This window comes from Triticum aestivum, chromosome 3D (genome assembly GCF_018294505.1).
Source record: "Triticum aestivum cultivar Chinese Spring chromosome 3D, IWGSC CS RefSeq v2.1, whole genome shotgun sequence".
Lineage (NCBI taxonomy): Eukaryota > Viridiplantae > Streptophyta > Magnoliopsida > Poales > Poaceae > Triticum > Triticum aestivum.
The window spans coordinates 590929345-590948594 of NC_057802.1; the positions used below are offsets into that span (position 1 = coordinate 590929345).

Below are 19250 nucleotides of genomic sequence, written 5' to 3' on the forward strand. Positions count from 1 at the left end.
ACCCTACCTCGCCGGGTCCCCGACCGCCGACCGACATGGCCGCCGCCGTCGCCGGTTCCTCCGCCGCATCCCTCCCGGCCCCAATCCCCCTCAACGACAAGGTGGGTGCCCGCTCGCTTCCTCCCTAGCTAGGTCTCCCGGATCGAATCTGCTCCTCCGTCGGTGTGCGATCTGATCTGGTTTGGCTTGTTTGTTCGTGGCAGGCGGCGGCCGTGGGCGGCGGGGTCGGCGGCGACCGGGCTGCGGGGGGCTGCGGGGTGTGCGCGATCTGCCTCGACAGGATCCCGCTCCAGGAGACGGCGCTCGTCAAGGGCTGCGACCACGCCTACTGGTGAGCCCCTCCCTCTCCCTGATTTCTCCCTCCCCGCCCCTCATCTCACACTGGATATCCGATTCGTGTGGCAGATTGCCGTTCCCTGCGTTTGTCTCGTAGATGATTTGGACACTTTAGTTTTCTAATGGATAGAGATTTGTAATTTCGATCGAATATTCCCCATTAGATTCGTACTTAGCTGTATCAACCGATGCCATGCCCATGAATTACAAGCACGAATTTATGCACTCCAGTACACTTTTCCTCTTATCCGCTAAAATTTGGGGAGGGTGCTATTTTATTTTGCTGCTAAAAGCTGTATTTAGCATTGCCAACCCACCCACCCTATTAAAGGTCTTCCCATTATTTATGAGCTGAGCCTAATTTCTGGGCTTTGGGTGCTTGGCATGGATTCTAGCATGTTACCCATCTTGGTTTCCATGTGCAGCTCCTTATTTGTGTCCCGATAACCATGTTTCGTATTCCAGGGTTGTTGACTGTATTTATGGTTGTGATCAGCGATGAACTGGTTCTATTTTGTAGGCTTCTGGTAATTGGTAGTGGAGTATAATATGTTCCTCATACTTGGTTTGCATGTGCAGTTGGTTGTCTATTTCCTTCCAACCAACCACGTTCCATATTCAAGAGTTGTTTAGTTGTCAACATCCCTGATGGGGTCGAGGATTTATCTGATATTATATGCTAAAATGATTCTCTTGTGAGATATGTAGATTTCTATATGTATGCATCGACATTGACCTGAAGAACCATTTGTGTTATTGTTATTTGCTTAGCACTTTATGTGGGAATTTCAGTAGTTAGTACTCCCTCCGTCCGAAAATACTTGTCATCAAAATGGATAAAAAGAGATGTATTTAGAACTAAAATACATCTAGATACATCCTCTTTTATCCATTTTGATGACAAGTATTTTCGGACGGAGGGAGTAATTCACATCTTTTTGGGCAATAGACATTGACCGTGATACATATTTCACAACTTCCTTTTGCTCTTTTATGATAATTGTTTTGTTTGTAAATGACTATCACAACTTCCTTTTGCTCTTTTATGATCAAATTGTTTTTTTTGTGAACGACTGCTCACCTATTTTGTTTGAATCCATTATGTGCATGCAGCGTCACTTGCATTCTGAGGTGGGCATCCTACAAGCAGACACCAGTATGCCCTCAATGCAAGCACCCGTTTGAGTTCCTCAGTGTGCATCGCTCTCTTGATGGCTGGTAACCCCTTTGTTTCTTCAATATGTGGGGGCACATTAATTTCAGGTAGACTTTTTGGCTTGATGCTTGTTTCTTTTCTTCAGCCTTCATGACTACATGTTCGATGAGAGCGTTTGTCTTCTTCTGAGAGCCACTTGGTTTAAGCCTCTGGTCGTAGAGGCTCACGAGGAGGCTCAGGAGGAAGAAGACATTTACCGTAGTTACCAATATGATGATGGCGATGAGGATGACCTTTATGAGGAATACATAAGCAGGTCACCGAGCATTCGAATTGGTAACAGGAGGTGGGGTGACAATGGGTACGTCAGAGGGGGCAGGAGGGAGGCCAGGCCAGTAGTGATCCCTCCTGTTGTTGATGCTGTTCCATCCAGGACTCCCAAGAAGAAAGAGGGATCAGCGTCAGGTTCAGGGTCAGGTTCAGTGTCCAAGGATGTTGCAGGGCGGCGGGCAAGAAGGGCTCAGAAGCGAGAGGCTGCCGACAAGGCGGCTGCAGAGAAGCACCTCAAGCTCCTGCAGAGGCTGGGCCGCGGGAAAACTCCCGAAGCGCCACCTGAAGCACTGGAATCACTGGAGGTTGGTCCTCCTGTGATCGAGTGATCCATCAGCCTCTGTAGATAACGCTGCTGCGGGGAACGCTGCAGCCCCTGGGAGCCCCCTCCAATAATCCTCCCGGTGCGAAGAAGAGGAAACCGGGCCTTGTATCCTGGCAACTTTGTCGCGTTGTACAGTAATTTAGCTTCGAGTCACTCGTTAGGTCGGTCATCGGAGCTGCTACCCAGTCTGCTCCAGATGCAGCAATGTGGTCGGTCGGTCGGTTTATCCCACACTGATAGTTGTTTAATTCAAAAAGGTCATGTACTCGTGTCGTATTAGGGGCACAAAAATTGCTTGCTGTGCTAATTTTCCTGGCAATGTGGCAATTGTGGTAGGTTGTTACATCCATCTACCCAAGAAGAAAATGAAATGGGGGAACGGAGTCTTACTGTGAATATACTTTGCTTACTGACTTGCGATGTTGTTGTTAGTGCTCGGTCCCTGGTTTGCACAATTTTGAATGGTCCCTAATCGTCTCTGGATGGTTTTTGTTGCTGCACAAGTTTTTCTGACGTGCTACCTGAACCTGCCCAGTAAGCTGCACAAGTTTTTCTGAAGTGCTACCTGAACCTGCCCAGTCAGCTGCATCGCAACTGGGTTCACTCCGCCGACAGGCCTATGCGAAGTACCCAACCCTTTTTTCTAGAGAACTAAAGTGACCTTTATTAATAGTGACGTTCAACGGGAGTTTTATAGTGTCACCCAATGGCGGCCGACGGTTAAGAGAGAAAATCTGGCTAGGCCGTGTGTTTCATCTTCAATGTTCCTTCGTTCATGGAGAACCAGGCATTGATCTCTCTGACTATCGCCTGATTTTACTTCACTACCATCGCAATGGGCACTCGGCGAGCTGTCCGATCTATGTTGCTTAGCGTACTATTCCTCTTTGCAACAAGGTATTGTTTTACTCTTTTGCAAGTAGAGTATTGTTTTCATGTCAAAAAAAAACAAGAGTATTGTTTTAGAAAGTGACTACTGCAAAAGGAGCCTTGTTTCAGAAACAGAACGGTGACTACTGTAACAAGAGCTTTGTTTCATAAACACGTCGATGACTATTGCAACAAGAGCTTTGTTTCAGAATCATTGGCGGCATTGCAAAGCATCTCCGCATGTGATCACTCTTTGCAAAGAGAACTCTGTTTCAGAAACATCATTGACTATTGCAACAAAAGCTTTGTTTTAGAAACATTGATGACATTACAAAGCCTCTAAACACGCAGCGCAGGGCTGGGAGCGTATCGAGCAGGAGGGCTCCCTGACATGGACACCGCCGATGGAGAGGTCGTGCGCTGGCCGCGCGCCGCTGGAGCAACGACCGAGTCACGTGGATCTCTGGCACCGTCGTTGACGTCAGGAGGTGGAATTAGATGCAGGGCGGGAGAGATGTAAGCGGCGAGGCGGTCGGCTGCCCGGTGTGAGTGGCAGGCTTGCAATGCCTTGGCCGATCTGCATCAGAAGAGAAGAAATGTGAGAGAAAGAGAGATGAGAGTCGTGGGAAGAAGACGATGCAGCTGGGCGTTGTTTCATAAATCTAGGAAGGTGGAGACGTGTGTGGGCCCCACATGGACACGTGTTGCACAACGAAGGCGGTGGAAGCGAAGTTTCTTTTCAGCCGGTCGACAACGAGTGTTTCCCTAATTTGATCCAAACATCAGAAAGTTACCAAACAATAGTTGAGATCATAGCTGCAAGAAACTACAAAATAACTCTTATAACTAACAATTACAGTGAAATTTCTGAAAATCATCTTTTTCATCGTATGATTTGCTCTTCCTGGGCTCCTCGGCTGTAACTTTCCACGAGATAACCACCCACGCCCAAGCTGGAGGCCCTAGCATGCCGAAAAGCTAAAGGCCTAGCCAATGATTTGCTAATTCGTCGAGTGCTCCTGTCTGTTACTCCCTCCGTTCCTAAATACAAGTCTTTGTAGAGATTTCACTATGGACCATATACGGATGTATATAGATGCATTTTAGAGTTAGATTCACTCATTTTGCTCCGTATGTGGTCTATAGTGGAATCTCTTCAAAGACTTATATTTAGGAACGGAGGGAGTACAAAACAGAAGATAAAGTGATGAGAGGTTACGGTTCCACAGGTCAGTCGTCACGGATTTCATCGGTTCTGCTCACCTCCAGTTGTAGTAGATGTGGTCTCAGCAGATAACCCCGACTACACCATTCAACCCGTTTCCTTGATACCGCTCCATCAGCGCGGGATAGGTCTTGGCTTGCCGCGAGATATATTCCAGTCTCGCCTTTTGCGCTTCGTGCGTGCTCGCCTCAGTGGGCCGACCCATTAGAGTGTTTTGGGAAGGTTCTATACATCGATAAAGAGCGAATTTACAACCTTTGTAGAGATTATTTTCTTCTTCTCTTTGTCGTTTTTAGTCTTTGTTGGTTGCACTGCTTTTATTTTATTCTTTATGGTTCTTTTTTTTTCATTTTCAACTACTTTGTCGTCTACTTTCAAATACACATTAAACATTTTTCGTATACATGTCGAACATTTTCCAGAAACAAGTTGAACACTTTTCTGAATTACATGTTGAACATTTATGAAACACACATTGAAAATTTTCTGATATATGGCAAACATTTTTCATAAATGCCATGAACATTTTTCTAAAAAACATGCAAAACATTCATTATGTGTTAGAGCATTTTGTCTAAATGGCATTAACATCTTTGAATGGCAAGAATCATTTTTAGAAATTTTCCAATTTTTTATGTTGTACATATTTTTTTAAAAATCATAATCATATTTTCTAAACGCCTGAACATTTTTGTAAGTTTCATGAACATTTTTTAGAATAGTGCAAAACATTTTATTAAAATTATACAACTTTTATTCACACTATATAAACAGTTTAAATAAAGACAATGAACATAGTCTTGAAACGCATGAACATTTTTTAAAGTCATGTAGAATTATTTTGAACGTGATGCACATTTTTAAAAAATTGTACAAACAAATTCTTACACAAAACAAACATTTTTTAAATGCATGACAAAGTCATTTAATAATTTAAGTAAATATTTATTCTATATATGCATTTCAAAATATAAATATAAGTAAGAAAATCATAAAGAAAAACCTTAAATATGACAGGAGCCAGCAGAGCAATAGCTCGAGATGATCGAGGTAATTTTGCAGCAGAGTCTTGTGTGCGACCCCATGTTTTTACTATAGATTCAGCGGAAGTTATGGCTATCCAAAGTGGTTTGATCCTAGCAAAAACTTTGGGTGCACTAAACTCATCATCTAGTCTGACAGTATGGTGGCGTTGGAGGCCATCTCAAATGCTTATATGAGAACTAATGTTTCAATCATTGTGAGTATTCTCTCATGGCCATGGAATTTGCTAGCACTGGTTTTGTCCACTGCAACAAGGAAGCAAATATGGTAGCAGATTGCTTGGCAAAAACACTATTTCAGCATTAGTAAGTCTGCATCTTTGAAATCCAATGTCCCTGTCTTTATTCTTGATCACCATGTAAAAGACCTTGCTATTGTTTGATGAATAAAGTTGTTGGTCAAAAAGAAAAAAAGAAAAAAGAGAGAAAGCTTACACCTAACGTTGAAAAGAAAGGAAAAACGCTTGAAGAAACGAATGTGCAATTGATTTTCTTTTAGGGGAACGAACTTGCAATTGATGACGCACGTCTGGAGGATTTGGGCTGGGCCCTGTGCTAACAGTAACCTGGGCATCTCCGGGCCGGGCCGGGTCTCAGGCTGGGTTTTCAAAAGAACGACCTCAAAATACCAAGCCTGGGCCCGGCCCGGCCCGGCCTGCAGCCCGACAAAAAGGCTATTTTGTCTATCAAAAAGAATAAAATACCTAATTTCGCGACGCGGATTTTTGGGACATGCGGCCACGCGCAACCCATATCCAGGACGTCCGCCTGTGCGTCGCGATGACTACTTTTAATAGGCCATCTAGGAATACTGGACAGCTTAATTAGCAGCTTCCCAAATACCTCACTTTATACGACCGTGGTGTGGGCCAGGACTGCATTGAATGTCGTATGAATACATGGGCCAGGCGACGCCCTACCGATCGAATAATTGCTTTGGGCGTTGGGTGGACATAATTGAGCTGTTGCCCAAGTTCAGTTCTCGCAGTGCGCATCTCGTCTTTCCGTCGACCATGGACGAACAAAGCAAGGTGTGGAGATGGGTTCTGCATAGACGGAGAGCGGCATCGGTTGCACAACACACCCACTGCATGCTTCTCTCGCGTTTAGCAAGTAGGAAAAATCTAGCACTGTCGTCGTCGTCTTCTAGCTGCGGCACGCCCGTAAGCATCTCTCCAAATTTCTTTGTTGTGAGAGACACACAGCTAGGAGGCCGTTGCGTTGATGGGTCATCAATGGATTGTTGGGTGCATTTACGTTTTGCAGGGGCGGCTGAGGGTATTCACTCCTCTGTTGTGTCTTTAAGTATGTGCATCGCATGTGGGGAGGACATACCTAGTGATACGGGATCTCAGGTGCTACAATGCTTGAATGAATCCTGGACCGCTAGATCATATTCAAAGGGACATGATGAATGCAAGGGTGATGAGCAGCTCCTTCACCGCAGAATATACCAGAAGCACCTTGGATTCTATACTTAATTAAGCCCAAGGGAATGGGAAGATGAGGATTTCTGGATTTCCTCAATTTTGCCCATTGTTTATTTAGCAAGAGCATGCGTGAAATGATGCATGTAACCTTGTTATCACAATAAAAAAAAGTACGGGACGCTTCTACTGGTAAAAACCATATACACATTCTAAAATTGTAGGTGTTAACTTAGAAAAAAAAGTTGTGCATTTTAATTAACCACAGCATTCACTCAATTAGATTCAGTTCCTCTTCAAGATAGCTGGAAATGCTTGCTTGTACATTCTCTACAAAAAACTTAGCTTCCGTGAAAGCAAATATAGCATGTACTAGGTCAGTTGTCCAACTGATTTCAGATTGTACAAGCTAGAACGGCACATGGAATATGTGAAGACCAACAGTGGAAAATGTTCGTTTATAATAGTACTCTGTGTGGATTATCATAATTGACATTATATGCAAATTTATGGACTAGACATACCAGACTACTATTAGTGTTTCACGGACAAAGTAACCAAAAAATTAATAAATTTATTTTGTTGAACTTTAAGCAGTATAAAAGCAAAATATGAAGATGGCATAATTTCGTATGGAGATTGCACCATAGCAAGACATGAGTGAAAACCAGATTTAAGTTCGTGTGTCTGGGCAATGAAACTAAACCTTTTTTTGTGCCCGTAAGTGAAACCGAGGCTCGTAAACTAGTAGTACTAGTAGGAAAAGGGCCTGATGCTTAATTAATAACATGAATCGGAGTGTTTTTGTATATACAGTGGAGAGGCTGCTCATCACGTGTGCCTTCATCCTGTCCCTTCCAACATAATCGAAAGGCCCATGATCCATCGGAGCATTGTATCACTTGAGTTGCGGTATCACCAGATATGTTGCCCGCATGTGGGCTCCCAGATCGCTGAATTATTGCCGTTGGGCTGCTGGGTGTGGGATTAATGCACGCGCTGCCTCGCAGGCCATGCACTGCATGTGTCAGGTGCAAATACACACGCTATACCGAATGCTATACGACGAGGCGAATTCCTTATACGGCCGGAGGGTATTAAAGCTGCACGCATCACGCGGCAGCATGCGGTGTGGATTTTGGACGCGCGTGGTGGCATGTCCACTCGCGATTTATCGCTAATTTCGTGGCTATATAATACTATATTATACATAATTTTTTAAAATATATATTAAAAGATAGGTTTTACTAGGCTTTTCTCGGTCTTTGGGCCGGGCTTGGGTGAGAAAAGTGAGGCCCGAGCCCGGCCTAGACGTTAGGGTTTCGGCCGGGCTGCCCATGCCCAGGTTTAGCTAACACCCTGCGGGCGACAAGTCTTTGTGTGCGAGACAGAGGTGCTCCAAGAAATCACTAATTAAGGCGCACTCTTCGTAAAGGTCACTCCCACCTTCTCGGGTTGCGACAAGTAGCGCACTGCATGATAGTTTTTCTTTTCATAGATTCTTTATTCAAAATGTTTTATCTATTAAACCGTGCGTCTAAATCTCGAACTGCTTTAATCATTGGTTTCCTCACGTCGAGATCTTCAAAGCTAGATCCATGTTGATAGGTTTTGACGAACGTTTTTTGGGTGTGTTTAGGGCATATCTAGATGTGCTCTAGTTGTTACACATCTAAGTGAGTGACTCAAGCATAAAGAGGAAAAGAAAAAAACAAAATATCCACACGAATCTTAACGTAAGATCAATGACATAGAACTTAGATGTGCAATATTTATGGCACATCTAGATGTGCTTTAGCAAAACCAATTTTTTTCACCAAAAAACAGAAGAAAAAAAACAAACCGGGAGCACTTTTTCCCTTCCCGAAAGAGGCAGGACTGTGCCTCTCGCGGAAGCAAATCCATGCCTCCACAAGAAGTAAACCCGTGCGTCCAAATGTCGAACCGCTTTAACCGTTGGTTTCCTCGCGTCGTGATCTTAAAACTAGATCCGTGTTGATAGGTTTTGACGAAAAAAATTCACCAAAAAATAGACGAAAAAATCGAACCGGGAGCAGTTTTTTTCCTTTCCAAAAGAGGCAGGACTGTGCCTCTCGCAGAAGCAAATCCGTGTCTCCATAAGAAGTAAAACCGTGCGTCTCGCAGAAGAAAAAAAAAGGGAAAACACATTTTCTCTCTCTATTTTTGAGAGGCACTACCGCGCCTCTCGGGAAGGAAAAAAAAGAAAACGCGTTATTTTTTTGGTATCCGAGAGGGGCTGTGCCTCTCACGGAAGCAAATCCGTGCCTCTCGCGGAAGGAAGAAAAAGGGTTTTTTCGTTTTCAAGGCAAAATTGGGTTTTTTTCGCGTAATTTTTTTAATTTTTTAATTCAAAAGCTAAGAAAGACTCGTGAAAAACTAATAAGCCAAAATAACATGGAAAAAAACTATCTAAAAGCCAAAACCACGTATGAAAAAATAAAAATAAAAAACAAAAATCAGTGGAGGCGCCCAGAGCGCGGCATATGGCGGCGGCGCTCTTAGCCGACTCCAGGTGACCCTTGCGAGGAATCCCAAAAAAAAAGGTGATCCTTGCGGGGGACCCGAAGGAGTACTCCGTCTTTAGTTGCTCCTGGCTCTCCTGCGGCAGCTCCTATTGGGTGCCTTCTGCACGAGTTAACTAACCTAACGCTAACGCGCGCCCCTTTGTCAGCCGGCCAAATAACGAGAGGAGCGTCGTTCGTTCGGTCGATGGAAAAAATCGATCTAGTTCGATCGCTCGGAGGTGGTCCACAATCGACTGCTGACGAAGGACCGCTGACCATTGACTTTTCACACAAAAGTTCACAAAGTAAAATAGGGATTCAAAAAATCATAAAAAAACCAAAAGGTTCACAAATCAAAGAAGTTCATTGATTTAAAAAAAGTTCATCTATTTCTAAAAAACAACATCAGTTTTTAATCAATTACAATTTGAATTTTTTCAAAAAAATTATCAATTTGAAAAAAGTTCAACGAATTTAAAAAAATTTAGTCAAATTTGCACAAAGTTAATCGACTTTGAAAAAAGTTGATCAAATTTGCAAAAAGTTCATCAAACTTGAGAAAACAGTCTATTCGAAAAAAAGTTCATTTGATTTGAAAAAAGTTCATCGATTTGGGAAAAAAGTTCACAAATTTGAATAAAAGTTCATGGATTTTGGTGAAAAGGTTCACGATTTTGAAGCAAACGTTTATGAATCGATGCATTTAATGAAAAAAAGGCCAGAAAAAATAAAAATAAAAATCAAATATAATCGGTTGGGAAAATCCCATGAACTGAGCAAGGAAATAAAAGAGAAAAAGCAACAGTTTCACAACGGATTGGATACCTGAATGGTTAGTGTGCTTGCATTCGAACATGGAGGTCTGTAGGTTCGAAGCCGGACAACTCCACCTTTTTTTTTAGTTATTTACAGAATTAAAATCATATCTGGAGCGGTGCAGTTAAGAGCATCTTCAGTGCCAGTTAACAAAATGCACGTTAACGGGCGCCTTCAGCGCCGATTAGAAAATGCGCTTTCCTGCCGCGGTGACTATTTATCGCATTAGGGTGTGACCTAACAAGAAACGAGCCGATATTCCATAGGTTTTCTATATACTTTTGGATTTGTTTTTTCACAAGTTTTTGTAAATTTCTTTTCTCAGTTTTCACAGATTTGTTTTATCTTTAGATTTATCTTTGGTTTTCTTTATTCTCCATATTCTTTTTTCTATTTTGTTTCTTTTTTGTTTTATCTTCTCAGTTTTTTCAAACTCTTTTCATTTTATTGCATTTTGTTTCTTTGTTTTTTTGTTCATTTTCTTTCTATTTTTGGTTTATTTGTTCTATTGGTTATTATTCTACTTTTTTGTATATGTCAACAACATTTGTCTAATACACGTCTAAATTTTTTCCAATTCAAATTATACATTTTCGTAATACAAAGTCAACATTGTTTTCTATACACAATTTTAACATATTACAAATAGAAGATTGACATTTTTTGAGTACATGGTCAACATTTTTTCGATTTCTTTTTAAAATTTCTTAAATTCTTGATTAACAGTTTTCAAATAAAAATAGTAATATATTTTGAATACGTGGTCAACATTTTTTCATACACATTTACTTTTTCGAAATGATTGATTAATACTTTCCAAACAATTGTTCAACGTTTTTTTAATTCTTTATTAATATTTTATATACATGATCATATTTTTCATCATGTTTTAATACATGGTCAACATTTTTTCCATACACATTTGACATTTTTCAAATGCTTGATTAGCATTTTTCAAATACTTCTTCAACCTTTTTGTATACACATTTAACATTTTTCAATGCTTGCATAACATTTTTTCTATACACATTCAACATTTTCAATGCTTGATTAACATTTATATATACATTGATAAAAAAATTCCATCATTTCTCTAATACATGGTCAGCATTTTTTCTGCACTCATTTAACATTTCCAAACGCTTGACTAACATTTTTTAAATATTTGTTCAATATTTTTTTCAAAATGCTTGATTAACATTTTTTATATACATGATGAAAACAATTCATCATTTTGAAATACATGTTCAATATTTTTTCTATAGACATTTTGTATTTTTTCCAAATGCTTGATTAAGATTTTTCAAACACTTGTTCAATATTTTTTCAGATGCTTGTTTAATATTTTCTCTATAGACATTTAACATTTTTCAAATGCTTGTTCAACATTTCTCGGATCTTTTTATGTAGATTGATTTTGTAATATATTTATTTTGAGAGAAAGCAAAAAAATGAAAAAAATCAGAAAAACTAGACATATCAGCACGCCTGGGCCGGCCCAACTCGTGCGAACCTTTACCCAGACTTCCACTTGTCTCACGTGCTGGGAGACATATAGGGCGCGTTTGGTTTCAATTCTCAGCCGGGCCTGGCTGAGAGGATGAAAACGAGCCAGGCTGAGCAGGACCTGGTTTCGAGAAAACAAGGCAAAAAACGATGTTGTCTAGTTGTGTGGTTGCCTGCATACAATGTCTTGTCACCGTAAAGCAATTTTTCACCCGGTGTTTGGTTGCCTGGCTCGCATGGTGATTAGGAGTCAACGACTATACTTAAATCAGAGCACCTCGGCGAGCATGGCGGCCTCCTCGGTGGGGGACACGGCTGCCTCCCCGCACGCGCTGGAGTACCTCCAACCTAGCAGTTAAGGGGGGCGACGACGAAGTGCATGGAGCTGGACCACCCGATTTGGCGCCGCATGGTGTCCGGCTAGGAGCACATCGCCGCGAGCCTTGCCGTCCACTGTTGAGGCAGGGGTGCGTGCCTTGCTGCGGGGCCACCTCGCCCACGCCCACGCCCGCCTCACCGCCTCGCCCCGCCGCCTTGGCGCGCTAGGAGTCACCCTGAGCTGCCTCGCCTCGCCGGCCGTGCGCTGCATTGGGTGCGCGCGGGCACGAGAACCTGGTGCCGCTTCGGGCCTTTTACGAGGGACGCCGGGGGGAGAAGCCGCGGCAGCGGCTGTCAAAAGCGGATCACCACTAACGTGGCCACGGTGGCGCAAGATCGCGCTGGGCGCGGCACGCGCGCTGGCGTACCTGTACGAGGGGCGGCCAAATACGCGGTGGTGGGAAGGCTGCTGGTGCCGTCGGCGGCGAAGGCAGACGGGGGCGACGACCTGTCGTTGCTGGTGAAGGCGGCTATGCTCGAGGAGACGGCTGTGGAGGTGTTCGAACCGGAGATGGCGAAGGGTGTGTGGAACTCGGCGGAGGAGGGCCCCGTGCAGGCGCTGAAGCTGGCGATGGGCTGCCGCGCGCCGGTGGCTGCGGTGAGGCCGAGCTTGGCGGAGGGGGCGCGGCAGCTCGAGGAGATCCGGCCCAAGGTTAGTCGGCCGAGGAGCAGCACCAAGGTGATGTAGCGCGGCGGCGACGGGTGCTTCAGCCAGCTCGCACGCAATGAGCGTTGCGGCTGCAACAGCGAGGCGGGCCCAGCGGTCGGATCTGGCGTGCGCAGGCGAGTTCGACGGCCGGCGAGGTGGAGGAGGAGTGGTTCATGGGCTGGAAGGTGAGGTAGATTGGGCTGTGTGGCCATTAGAGGAAGGAGGAAGAGGACGAGGGGCAGACGTGATTAAGTGTAATCACGTTCCCAGCGAGCCACCAACCTGTGCTACAAAGCATCGCTCAAACCTGCCTCGCTGGAAACTGCCGATTTGGACGTCTCCATGAAGCCGGGCCTAGAGGTGCTTTAAGAATTGTGCCGTGCAGGTCCAACAGTATACACAGTTAACCAAACAGCCCATGACCGAAAGATGCTGTAACCATAAGGCCTGCTTGGGCTAAATGCGGGCAACCAAACGTGCCATAAACACCCCGCTCCGGCCTGATATTAAGCCACAAATGTTTGCTAGAACACAATTGGGCTTGACTTTGCCGTCGCCTATTTTTCTGAGTGGCAGGTCGGGAGCCCCTGATATTAAATATTTTTGTTATTTATTTCTTGTTTTTCATCAGTTTTCTTTGGTTCTCATTGTTCTCTTTAATTTTTCTTCAATGTTTTTTCCTTTTTAATACGTGTTTAGTTTTTCAACACACGTTGTAATTGTTTTCCAATATATTTTAAATATTTTTTGTACACATTAATACTTTTCAATTACATGATTTAATTTTTTAATTACATGTTTTCAAAAAAATCGAATATGTGTTAAAAGCTTTTCAATTACATCTTGAAATATTTTTAAAACTATGCGAATATTTTCTATATCTGTATAAACATTTTAAAATATATATGTACATATTTTTGGAACACATGATTTTTGGGATATGTGACGTAGATATTTTAATGGGATGAAACTTTTTTAAATTAAATAGTTTTTATTTACATTGCATATTGTATAAAATGTAATTTATATTTCTTTGAAATATTTGATTTTTTTATCACAAAACTTTTCTGAATGCTATCATTTTCTTGAAACTACACTACAATTATTTTACACTGTGTTAACATTTTGAAAGATATTTTCCAATTATTATCTAAGTTTATGTTGTTTTGTATATATACATTTAGAAAATTTCAAATAATGGAACAATAGAAAGAAAAGATGAACGGATGAAAAAGATAATAAGAAAAATGAATTTTAACTCGCAGGAAGGCACTTGGACCGGCCCAGTAATAGCAGCGAGAGGGCAATGCTCGTGGCGAGAGCTACTTCAGGGTCGCTTTAAGCGACATATAGCCGGGTCGGCCCCTAATCGGCCACTCCAACTGATTCTCAAAATAACAAAAGAAAGTTGTTGGAAAGGTCAGGCACATTAAACTTGTGGGCGACATAACCACGCAACACGGTTTATTTTTCGTGGAAGGAAAACTTACGGTGTGTATCCTTAGGACGAAAAGAATTTTTTTTTTAGTTTCTTGTCGATGTTAATTGTTTCTCATTCAGTGTTGGCTGCTCCATCGTTCTATTTTATTTTTCTTAATATGAATCATTGGGGCATGTACATTGATTGATACGATAATCTTAATAGAAACTTGCCACGTAATTTTGGGATATCAATAAAAGCATGATGTACAATGGATAATCTCTTAGTTTTATCTCCAGTAACGATATATGCCTAAATATGGGTTGACAAATATTACTGCTAAGTGATCATCTCTTAGTTAAGAAAAGACAAGTACTTTTTGTTTCTCTTTCCTCCACCTAAACAATTAGGGCCCTCATAATTAGTGAACTTTCGCTGGGGATGACTATTGCGAATGATTTTGATGGCAAGTTATGTTGATCGAGAATGACATACTCTCTCCGTTCCTAAATATTTTAACAAGTGACTACATACGAAGCAAAATGAGTGAATCTACACTTTAAAATATGTGTATATACATCCGTATGTGGTAGTTCATTTGAAATCTCTAAAAAGACAAATATTTAGGAACGGAGGGAGTATTAGTTAGCGAGAATGGCAACTCAACTTCGTTTTTATTTTTTGCAAGAAAATTGCCGTGCTTGCAAACTAAAATTACCGTCCTGACGACAATTTAAATTGTCATACAAACATTCACAATCGCCATCTCTCTCAACGAACGTCAGCTGAATAACATCATCCAACATTTATCTTACGTGACACTTATAAGATAACAACAATTGTACATTCCATAACTGCAATGATATCAAGCGTTTCGTCTAACAGAATTGGTGTGCACACCGCATCAGTGAGATGCAGAGACGCATAGATATGCGGAATACAGAGGCGTACTAAGTGATTAGACAGTCTGTGGTGAGCCTGGAGGCGCAGGCGCCAACAGGCAACACAGGAAGGTTCTCGGCTGCAATCATGGAAATTTGCCACGCATTGCACCAGCCACCCCACAGGACGAGGTTCCATTCCATCTTCCAAACCGGACACCGGCACCAGTGCTGTCTCCTGAAAAGAATAAACTAATGCAAAACCAAACCACACCCCACCCATCCTCGGACGGCATGGCGCTGCATCCTGCATGGTGGCTGGGTCGCCGGCGGCGTCACGAAACGGACGTTCTCGAGGACCCGGGACCAGCCCGTCGGGCCACGGGCTCACGCTGGGATCACGGGACCCTCGAGCGGAGAAGATCGAACGTGGGCAGCAAAAGGACGACGAGACCCCACCCGTGTCCGTCTGGCGCCACGAGCAAGCAATCACGCAACCTTGTCTTGCAAAAGCTCGCACCTACCGCCCTAGGGTTTCCACAGCTCGTACTGACCTATGCTCCTAGCTAGTTGATGGCGTTCGCGGATAGGGTCCGGCCACCCCTTATTTTTCGTCCAAGGAAACAATAAACTTCAACTCTCATATTTTTTTCATACTACACACCATGCAACGTAAAATAAGCTACGTACTACATACTACTGGCAGTGTCGGACGGACCGGGCTACTGGTTGTTGGCCACGGCTCGCATCTTCAGTTCCTCATTGAACTTCATGTCCACGAAGACTTCCTCCAGCTCTGTATCTGCCTCGTGGAGATAGCGGCAGTTTGCCTTGACCTCGAGATCCGACTAAATGGACTCGAGGATACTCCACCGCTTCCTCCGCTTGGGCTACCTCGAACTCGGCCAGCGTGTCGTTCATGGTGAATCCGGCCGTAGGAAGTACCGGATCCGCCTCGCCGCCCACCTCCTCCTCATCCCGCGTCCTTCATCTCCACGTCTGGCGACGCCTGCTCCGCCCCGTACTGCTCCGAAGAGTCCGAAGGCAAGCCGATGGCGAAGCGAGTGACGCCCCGTGTGTCGATCTCCGCTAGGATCTTCACCCAGCGCTGCGCAGTGAGACTCTTGTACGCGTCGATCCCCTGGCGGACCATGGCTGCCCGTGGAGGCATGCTCGGAGCGAATTGGAGTGGACGACGAACTTGGAGCTTGGGAGTAGCGGCGCGGGCGGAGGGGGGTAGAAGGTGGAAATGAAAGTGGCTAGGGTTGAACTCGCTGTCCGACTTAAATAGCCGGATTTGGCCCCTCGGGCGGCATGCCGGAGCAACGACATGAGTGTGTCCTCACCGGACCGACGGGTTTTGACGTGTGTCTTGCCCGCCAGTCAGATGTGACGGACGCGTCCGGACCTCCTCATATCCGCCTCAGATATGGACTCGATATAAAGGGTGTCGATCAGCCCTGACGTATAGGGCTGGTCTCAGGAATCTAACTGGGTCATGATTTTGTGACTGGTCACTGACATGACCGTCACGTATAGTGTCACATCCGTCTGGAAGCACCCGTGGAAGATCGAGAGGCATAGAATTGTATTATCAGGAAACCACAATTGCAACACACACAGTTGTGACACGTAGGCATAGAATAAGAAGATATAATGATTAGGCATTTAATTTTCTGTGAAATGGTTTCTGGTGGCAGGACAATAATAACAATGCCATTGGCGAATATCTATCACAGGATGACATCCTTAGCAATAATAATACATTACACAAAAAGATTTTGCAAGACTTTGGTCCTATTAACTCAAGAAGCACATTCCAACTGCAATCATTTCCTAGAGATATTAAATAATATACCAAGTCTACCATTTGGCTAGGGCTGAAATATCGACCGATGAAGAGAAGTAGGAAAGAGAAATATGAAGATTGTTAAGTCATTATATGGTTTTGCTGGGATGTTGTGAATCACGGATGGATGTGTTCGCAAAAAATAATACATTTGCACATGGAATACCAACTTAATTTTTATGATGTTTCCTCGAGACATGTGTTTCTCTCTTTATCTTTTTCTATGGTTTAGATGAAATTTTAGTGTCATAGCGATGACAAAATAAATTCAATTAATTTTTGACACAAGGGAAAATACTTATGGTAAACATAATATCAAATATAACTATTAGACGCGAAAGAATAATACAAAATATTTACCGAAAAAGAAACGACCATTTCATGTCAATATGTGATGAATCATTTCATTTTTCTCAAAACTACACTTAGATGCAAAATAAAGCTCTAACATTTTCGAATTATAGAATATTTTAGAAAATTTCCACAACATTTGTAGATTTGATAGGTTTATAATGGAAAGCAAAAGTTGTAGCCGCGCAAATGCGCGGGCAACACCGCTAGTTTCCATAAAAGTACCTCCCGCGGAGGAATCCAAAATATTTCTAGAAACAAAATTCAACCCCGCATAATTTTTTTGTATAATCATCCATAGATTTAAACCATAAGTAGGACAATTTCTTAGCATCAATTTCATTCTTTCCCAAGATTGTGCAACATGTTCATGCTCAAGTTGCTTGAAATTCATGATTTGATTTCTAAGGGAAATAATTTTCGCGAGCGGAAAATACTTAGTAATAAAAGCATCTTTGCACTTATCCCAAGAATCGATACCATTACTAGGCAAAGAAGAAAACCAAAATTTTGCACGATCCCTCAAAGAGAAAGGAAATAATTTCAACTTCACAATATCATTGTCCACATCTTTTTTCTTTTGCATATAACACAAATCTATGGAAGTGTTTAGATGGGACACGATATCCTCATTAGGACTACCGGAAAATTGCTCTTTCATGACAAGATTCAATGAAGCGGCATTAATATCATAAGACTCCGCACTAGTAGCGGGAGGAGCAATCGAAGTACTAATAAAAATCATTATTATTAGTATTGGAAAAATCACACAATTTGGTATTTTCTTGAGACATCGTGACTACGCAAGCAAGATCACACGCAAACAAAAGATCCAACGAGAAAAAGGGCAAACGAAAAGAGGGTAAATAAAAAGGCAGATATTTTTATGCTTTTCGCAAAAAATGTTTTAGAAGTGGGGGAGATGAAAACGAGAGGCAAATGGAAAATAATGTAAATTGCAAAGAGATGAGATTTATGATTGGGTACCTGATAGATGTTGATGATGTCTCTCCGACAATGGCGCCAGAAATTCTTCCTGATTGCTTGTATCTGCGTTGGTATTTCCCTGAAGAGGAGAGGATGATGCAGCACAGCAACGCTAAGTATTTCCCTCAGTTATGAAACCAAGGTTATCAATCCAGTAAGGAAACCAAGCAACACTATGTAAACAGTACCTGCACACAAATAGCAAATGCTTCCAACCCAACGCGTAAGAGGGGTTGTCAATCCCTCCTCGGTATTGAGATAGATTAAATTGTATGAGATTGGATAAATAGATCTAGCAAAAACACAAAATAAAATAAAGAAAGAAAAAAATGCAGCAAGGTATTTTTGTTTTTTTGGAATAATAGGTCTGAAAATAATATGATAGGAAATAGACCTGGGGGCCGTGGATTTTTCACTAGTGGCTTCTTTCGAGAAAATAACATACGATGGGTAAACAAATTAGTGTTGGGCAATTCATAGAATAACAAATAATTATGACAATATCCAAGGCAATGATCATGTATATAGGGATCACGTCCAAGATTAGTAGACCGAAACGATTCTGCATCTGCTACTATTACTCCACACATCGACCGCTATCCAGCATGCATCTAGTGTATTAAGTTCACGGAGAAACAGAGTAATGCAATAAGAACAATGACATGATGGAGGCAAGATCTATTCATGTAGGAATATACCCCATCTTTTGATCCTTATAGGCAACGATACATGCGTGTCACTTCTCCTTCTGTCACTGAGATTGAGCACCGCAAGATCGAACCCATCACAAAGCACCTCTTCCCATTGCAAGAAAAATCAATCCAGTTGGCCAAACCAAACCAAAGTTTCAGAGAAGAAATACGATGCTATCATAATCATGCATATAAGAGATCAAAGAAGACTTAATATTCATAGATAGAACTGATCATAAACTCGCAATTCATCGGATCCCACCAAACACACCACAAAAAGTCATTACATGAAATAGATCTCTAAGAGCATCGAGGAGAACATTGTATTGAGAATCAAAAAGAGAGAAGAAGCCATCTAGCTACTGCCTACGGACCTCTAGGTCTGTGGTAAACTACTGACACATCATCGGAGGAGCACCAATGAGGATGATGAACCCCTTCGTGATCGTGTTCCCCTCCGGCAAGGTGCCAGAATAGGGCTCTA

At 42.6% G+C, this 19250-nt stretch overlaps 1 protein-coding gene across 1 annotated transcript; it reads left to right on the forward strand.

The window, feature by feature from the left end:
* LOC123080753 (uncharacterized) lies at positions 1-2543 on the forward strand. The gene is made up of 4 exons (XM_044503689.1): positions 1-101; positions 204-331; positions 1450-1554; positions 1638-2543. The coding sequence occupies exons 1-4, from the start codon at positions 36-38 to the stop codon at positions 2149-2151; spliced, it is 813 nt and encodes a 270-aa protein (XP_044359624.1). The 5' UTR covers positions 1-35; the 3' UTR covers positions 2152-2543.
* Positions 2544-19250: the final 16707 nt, after the last annotated feature.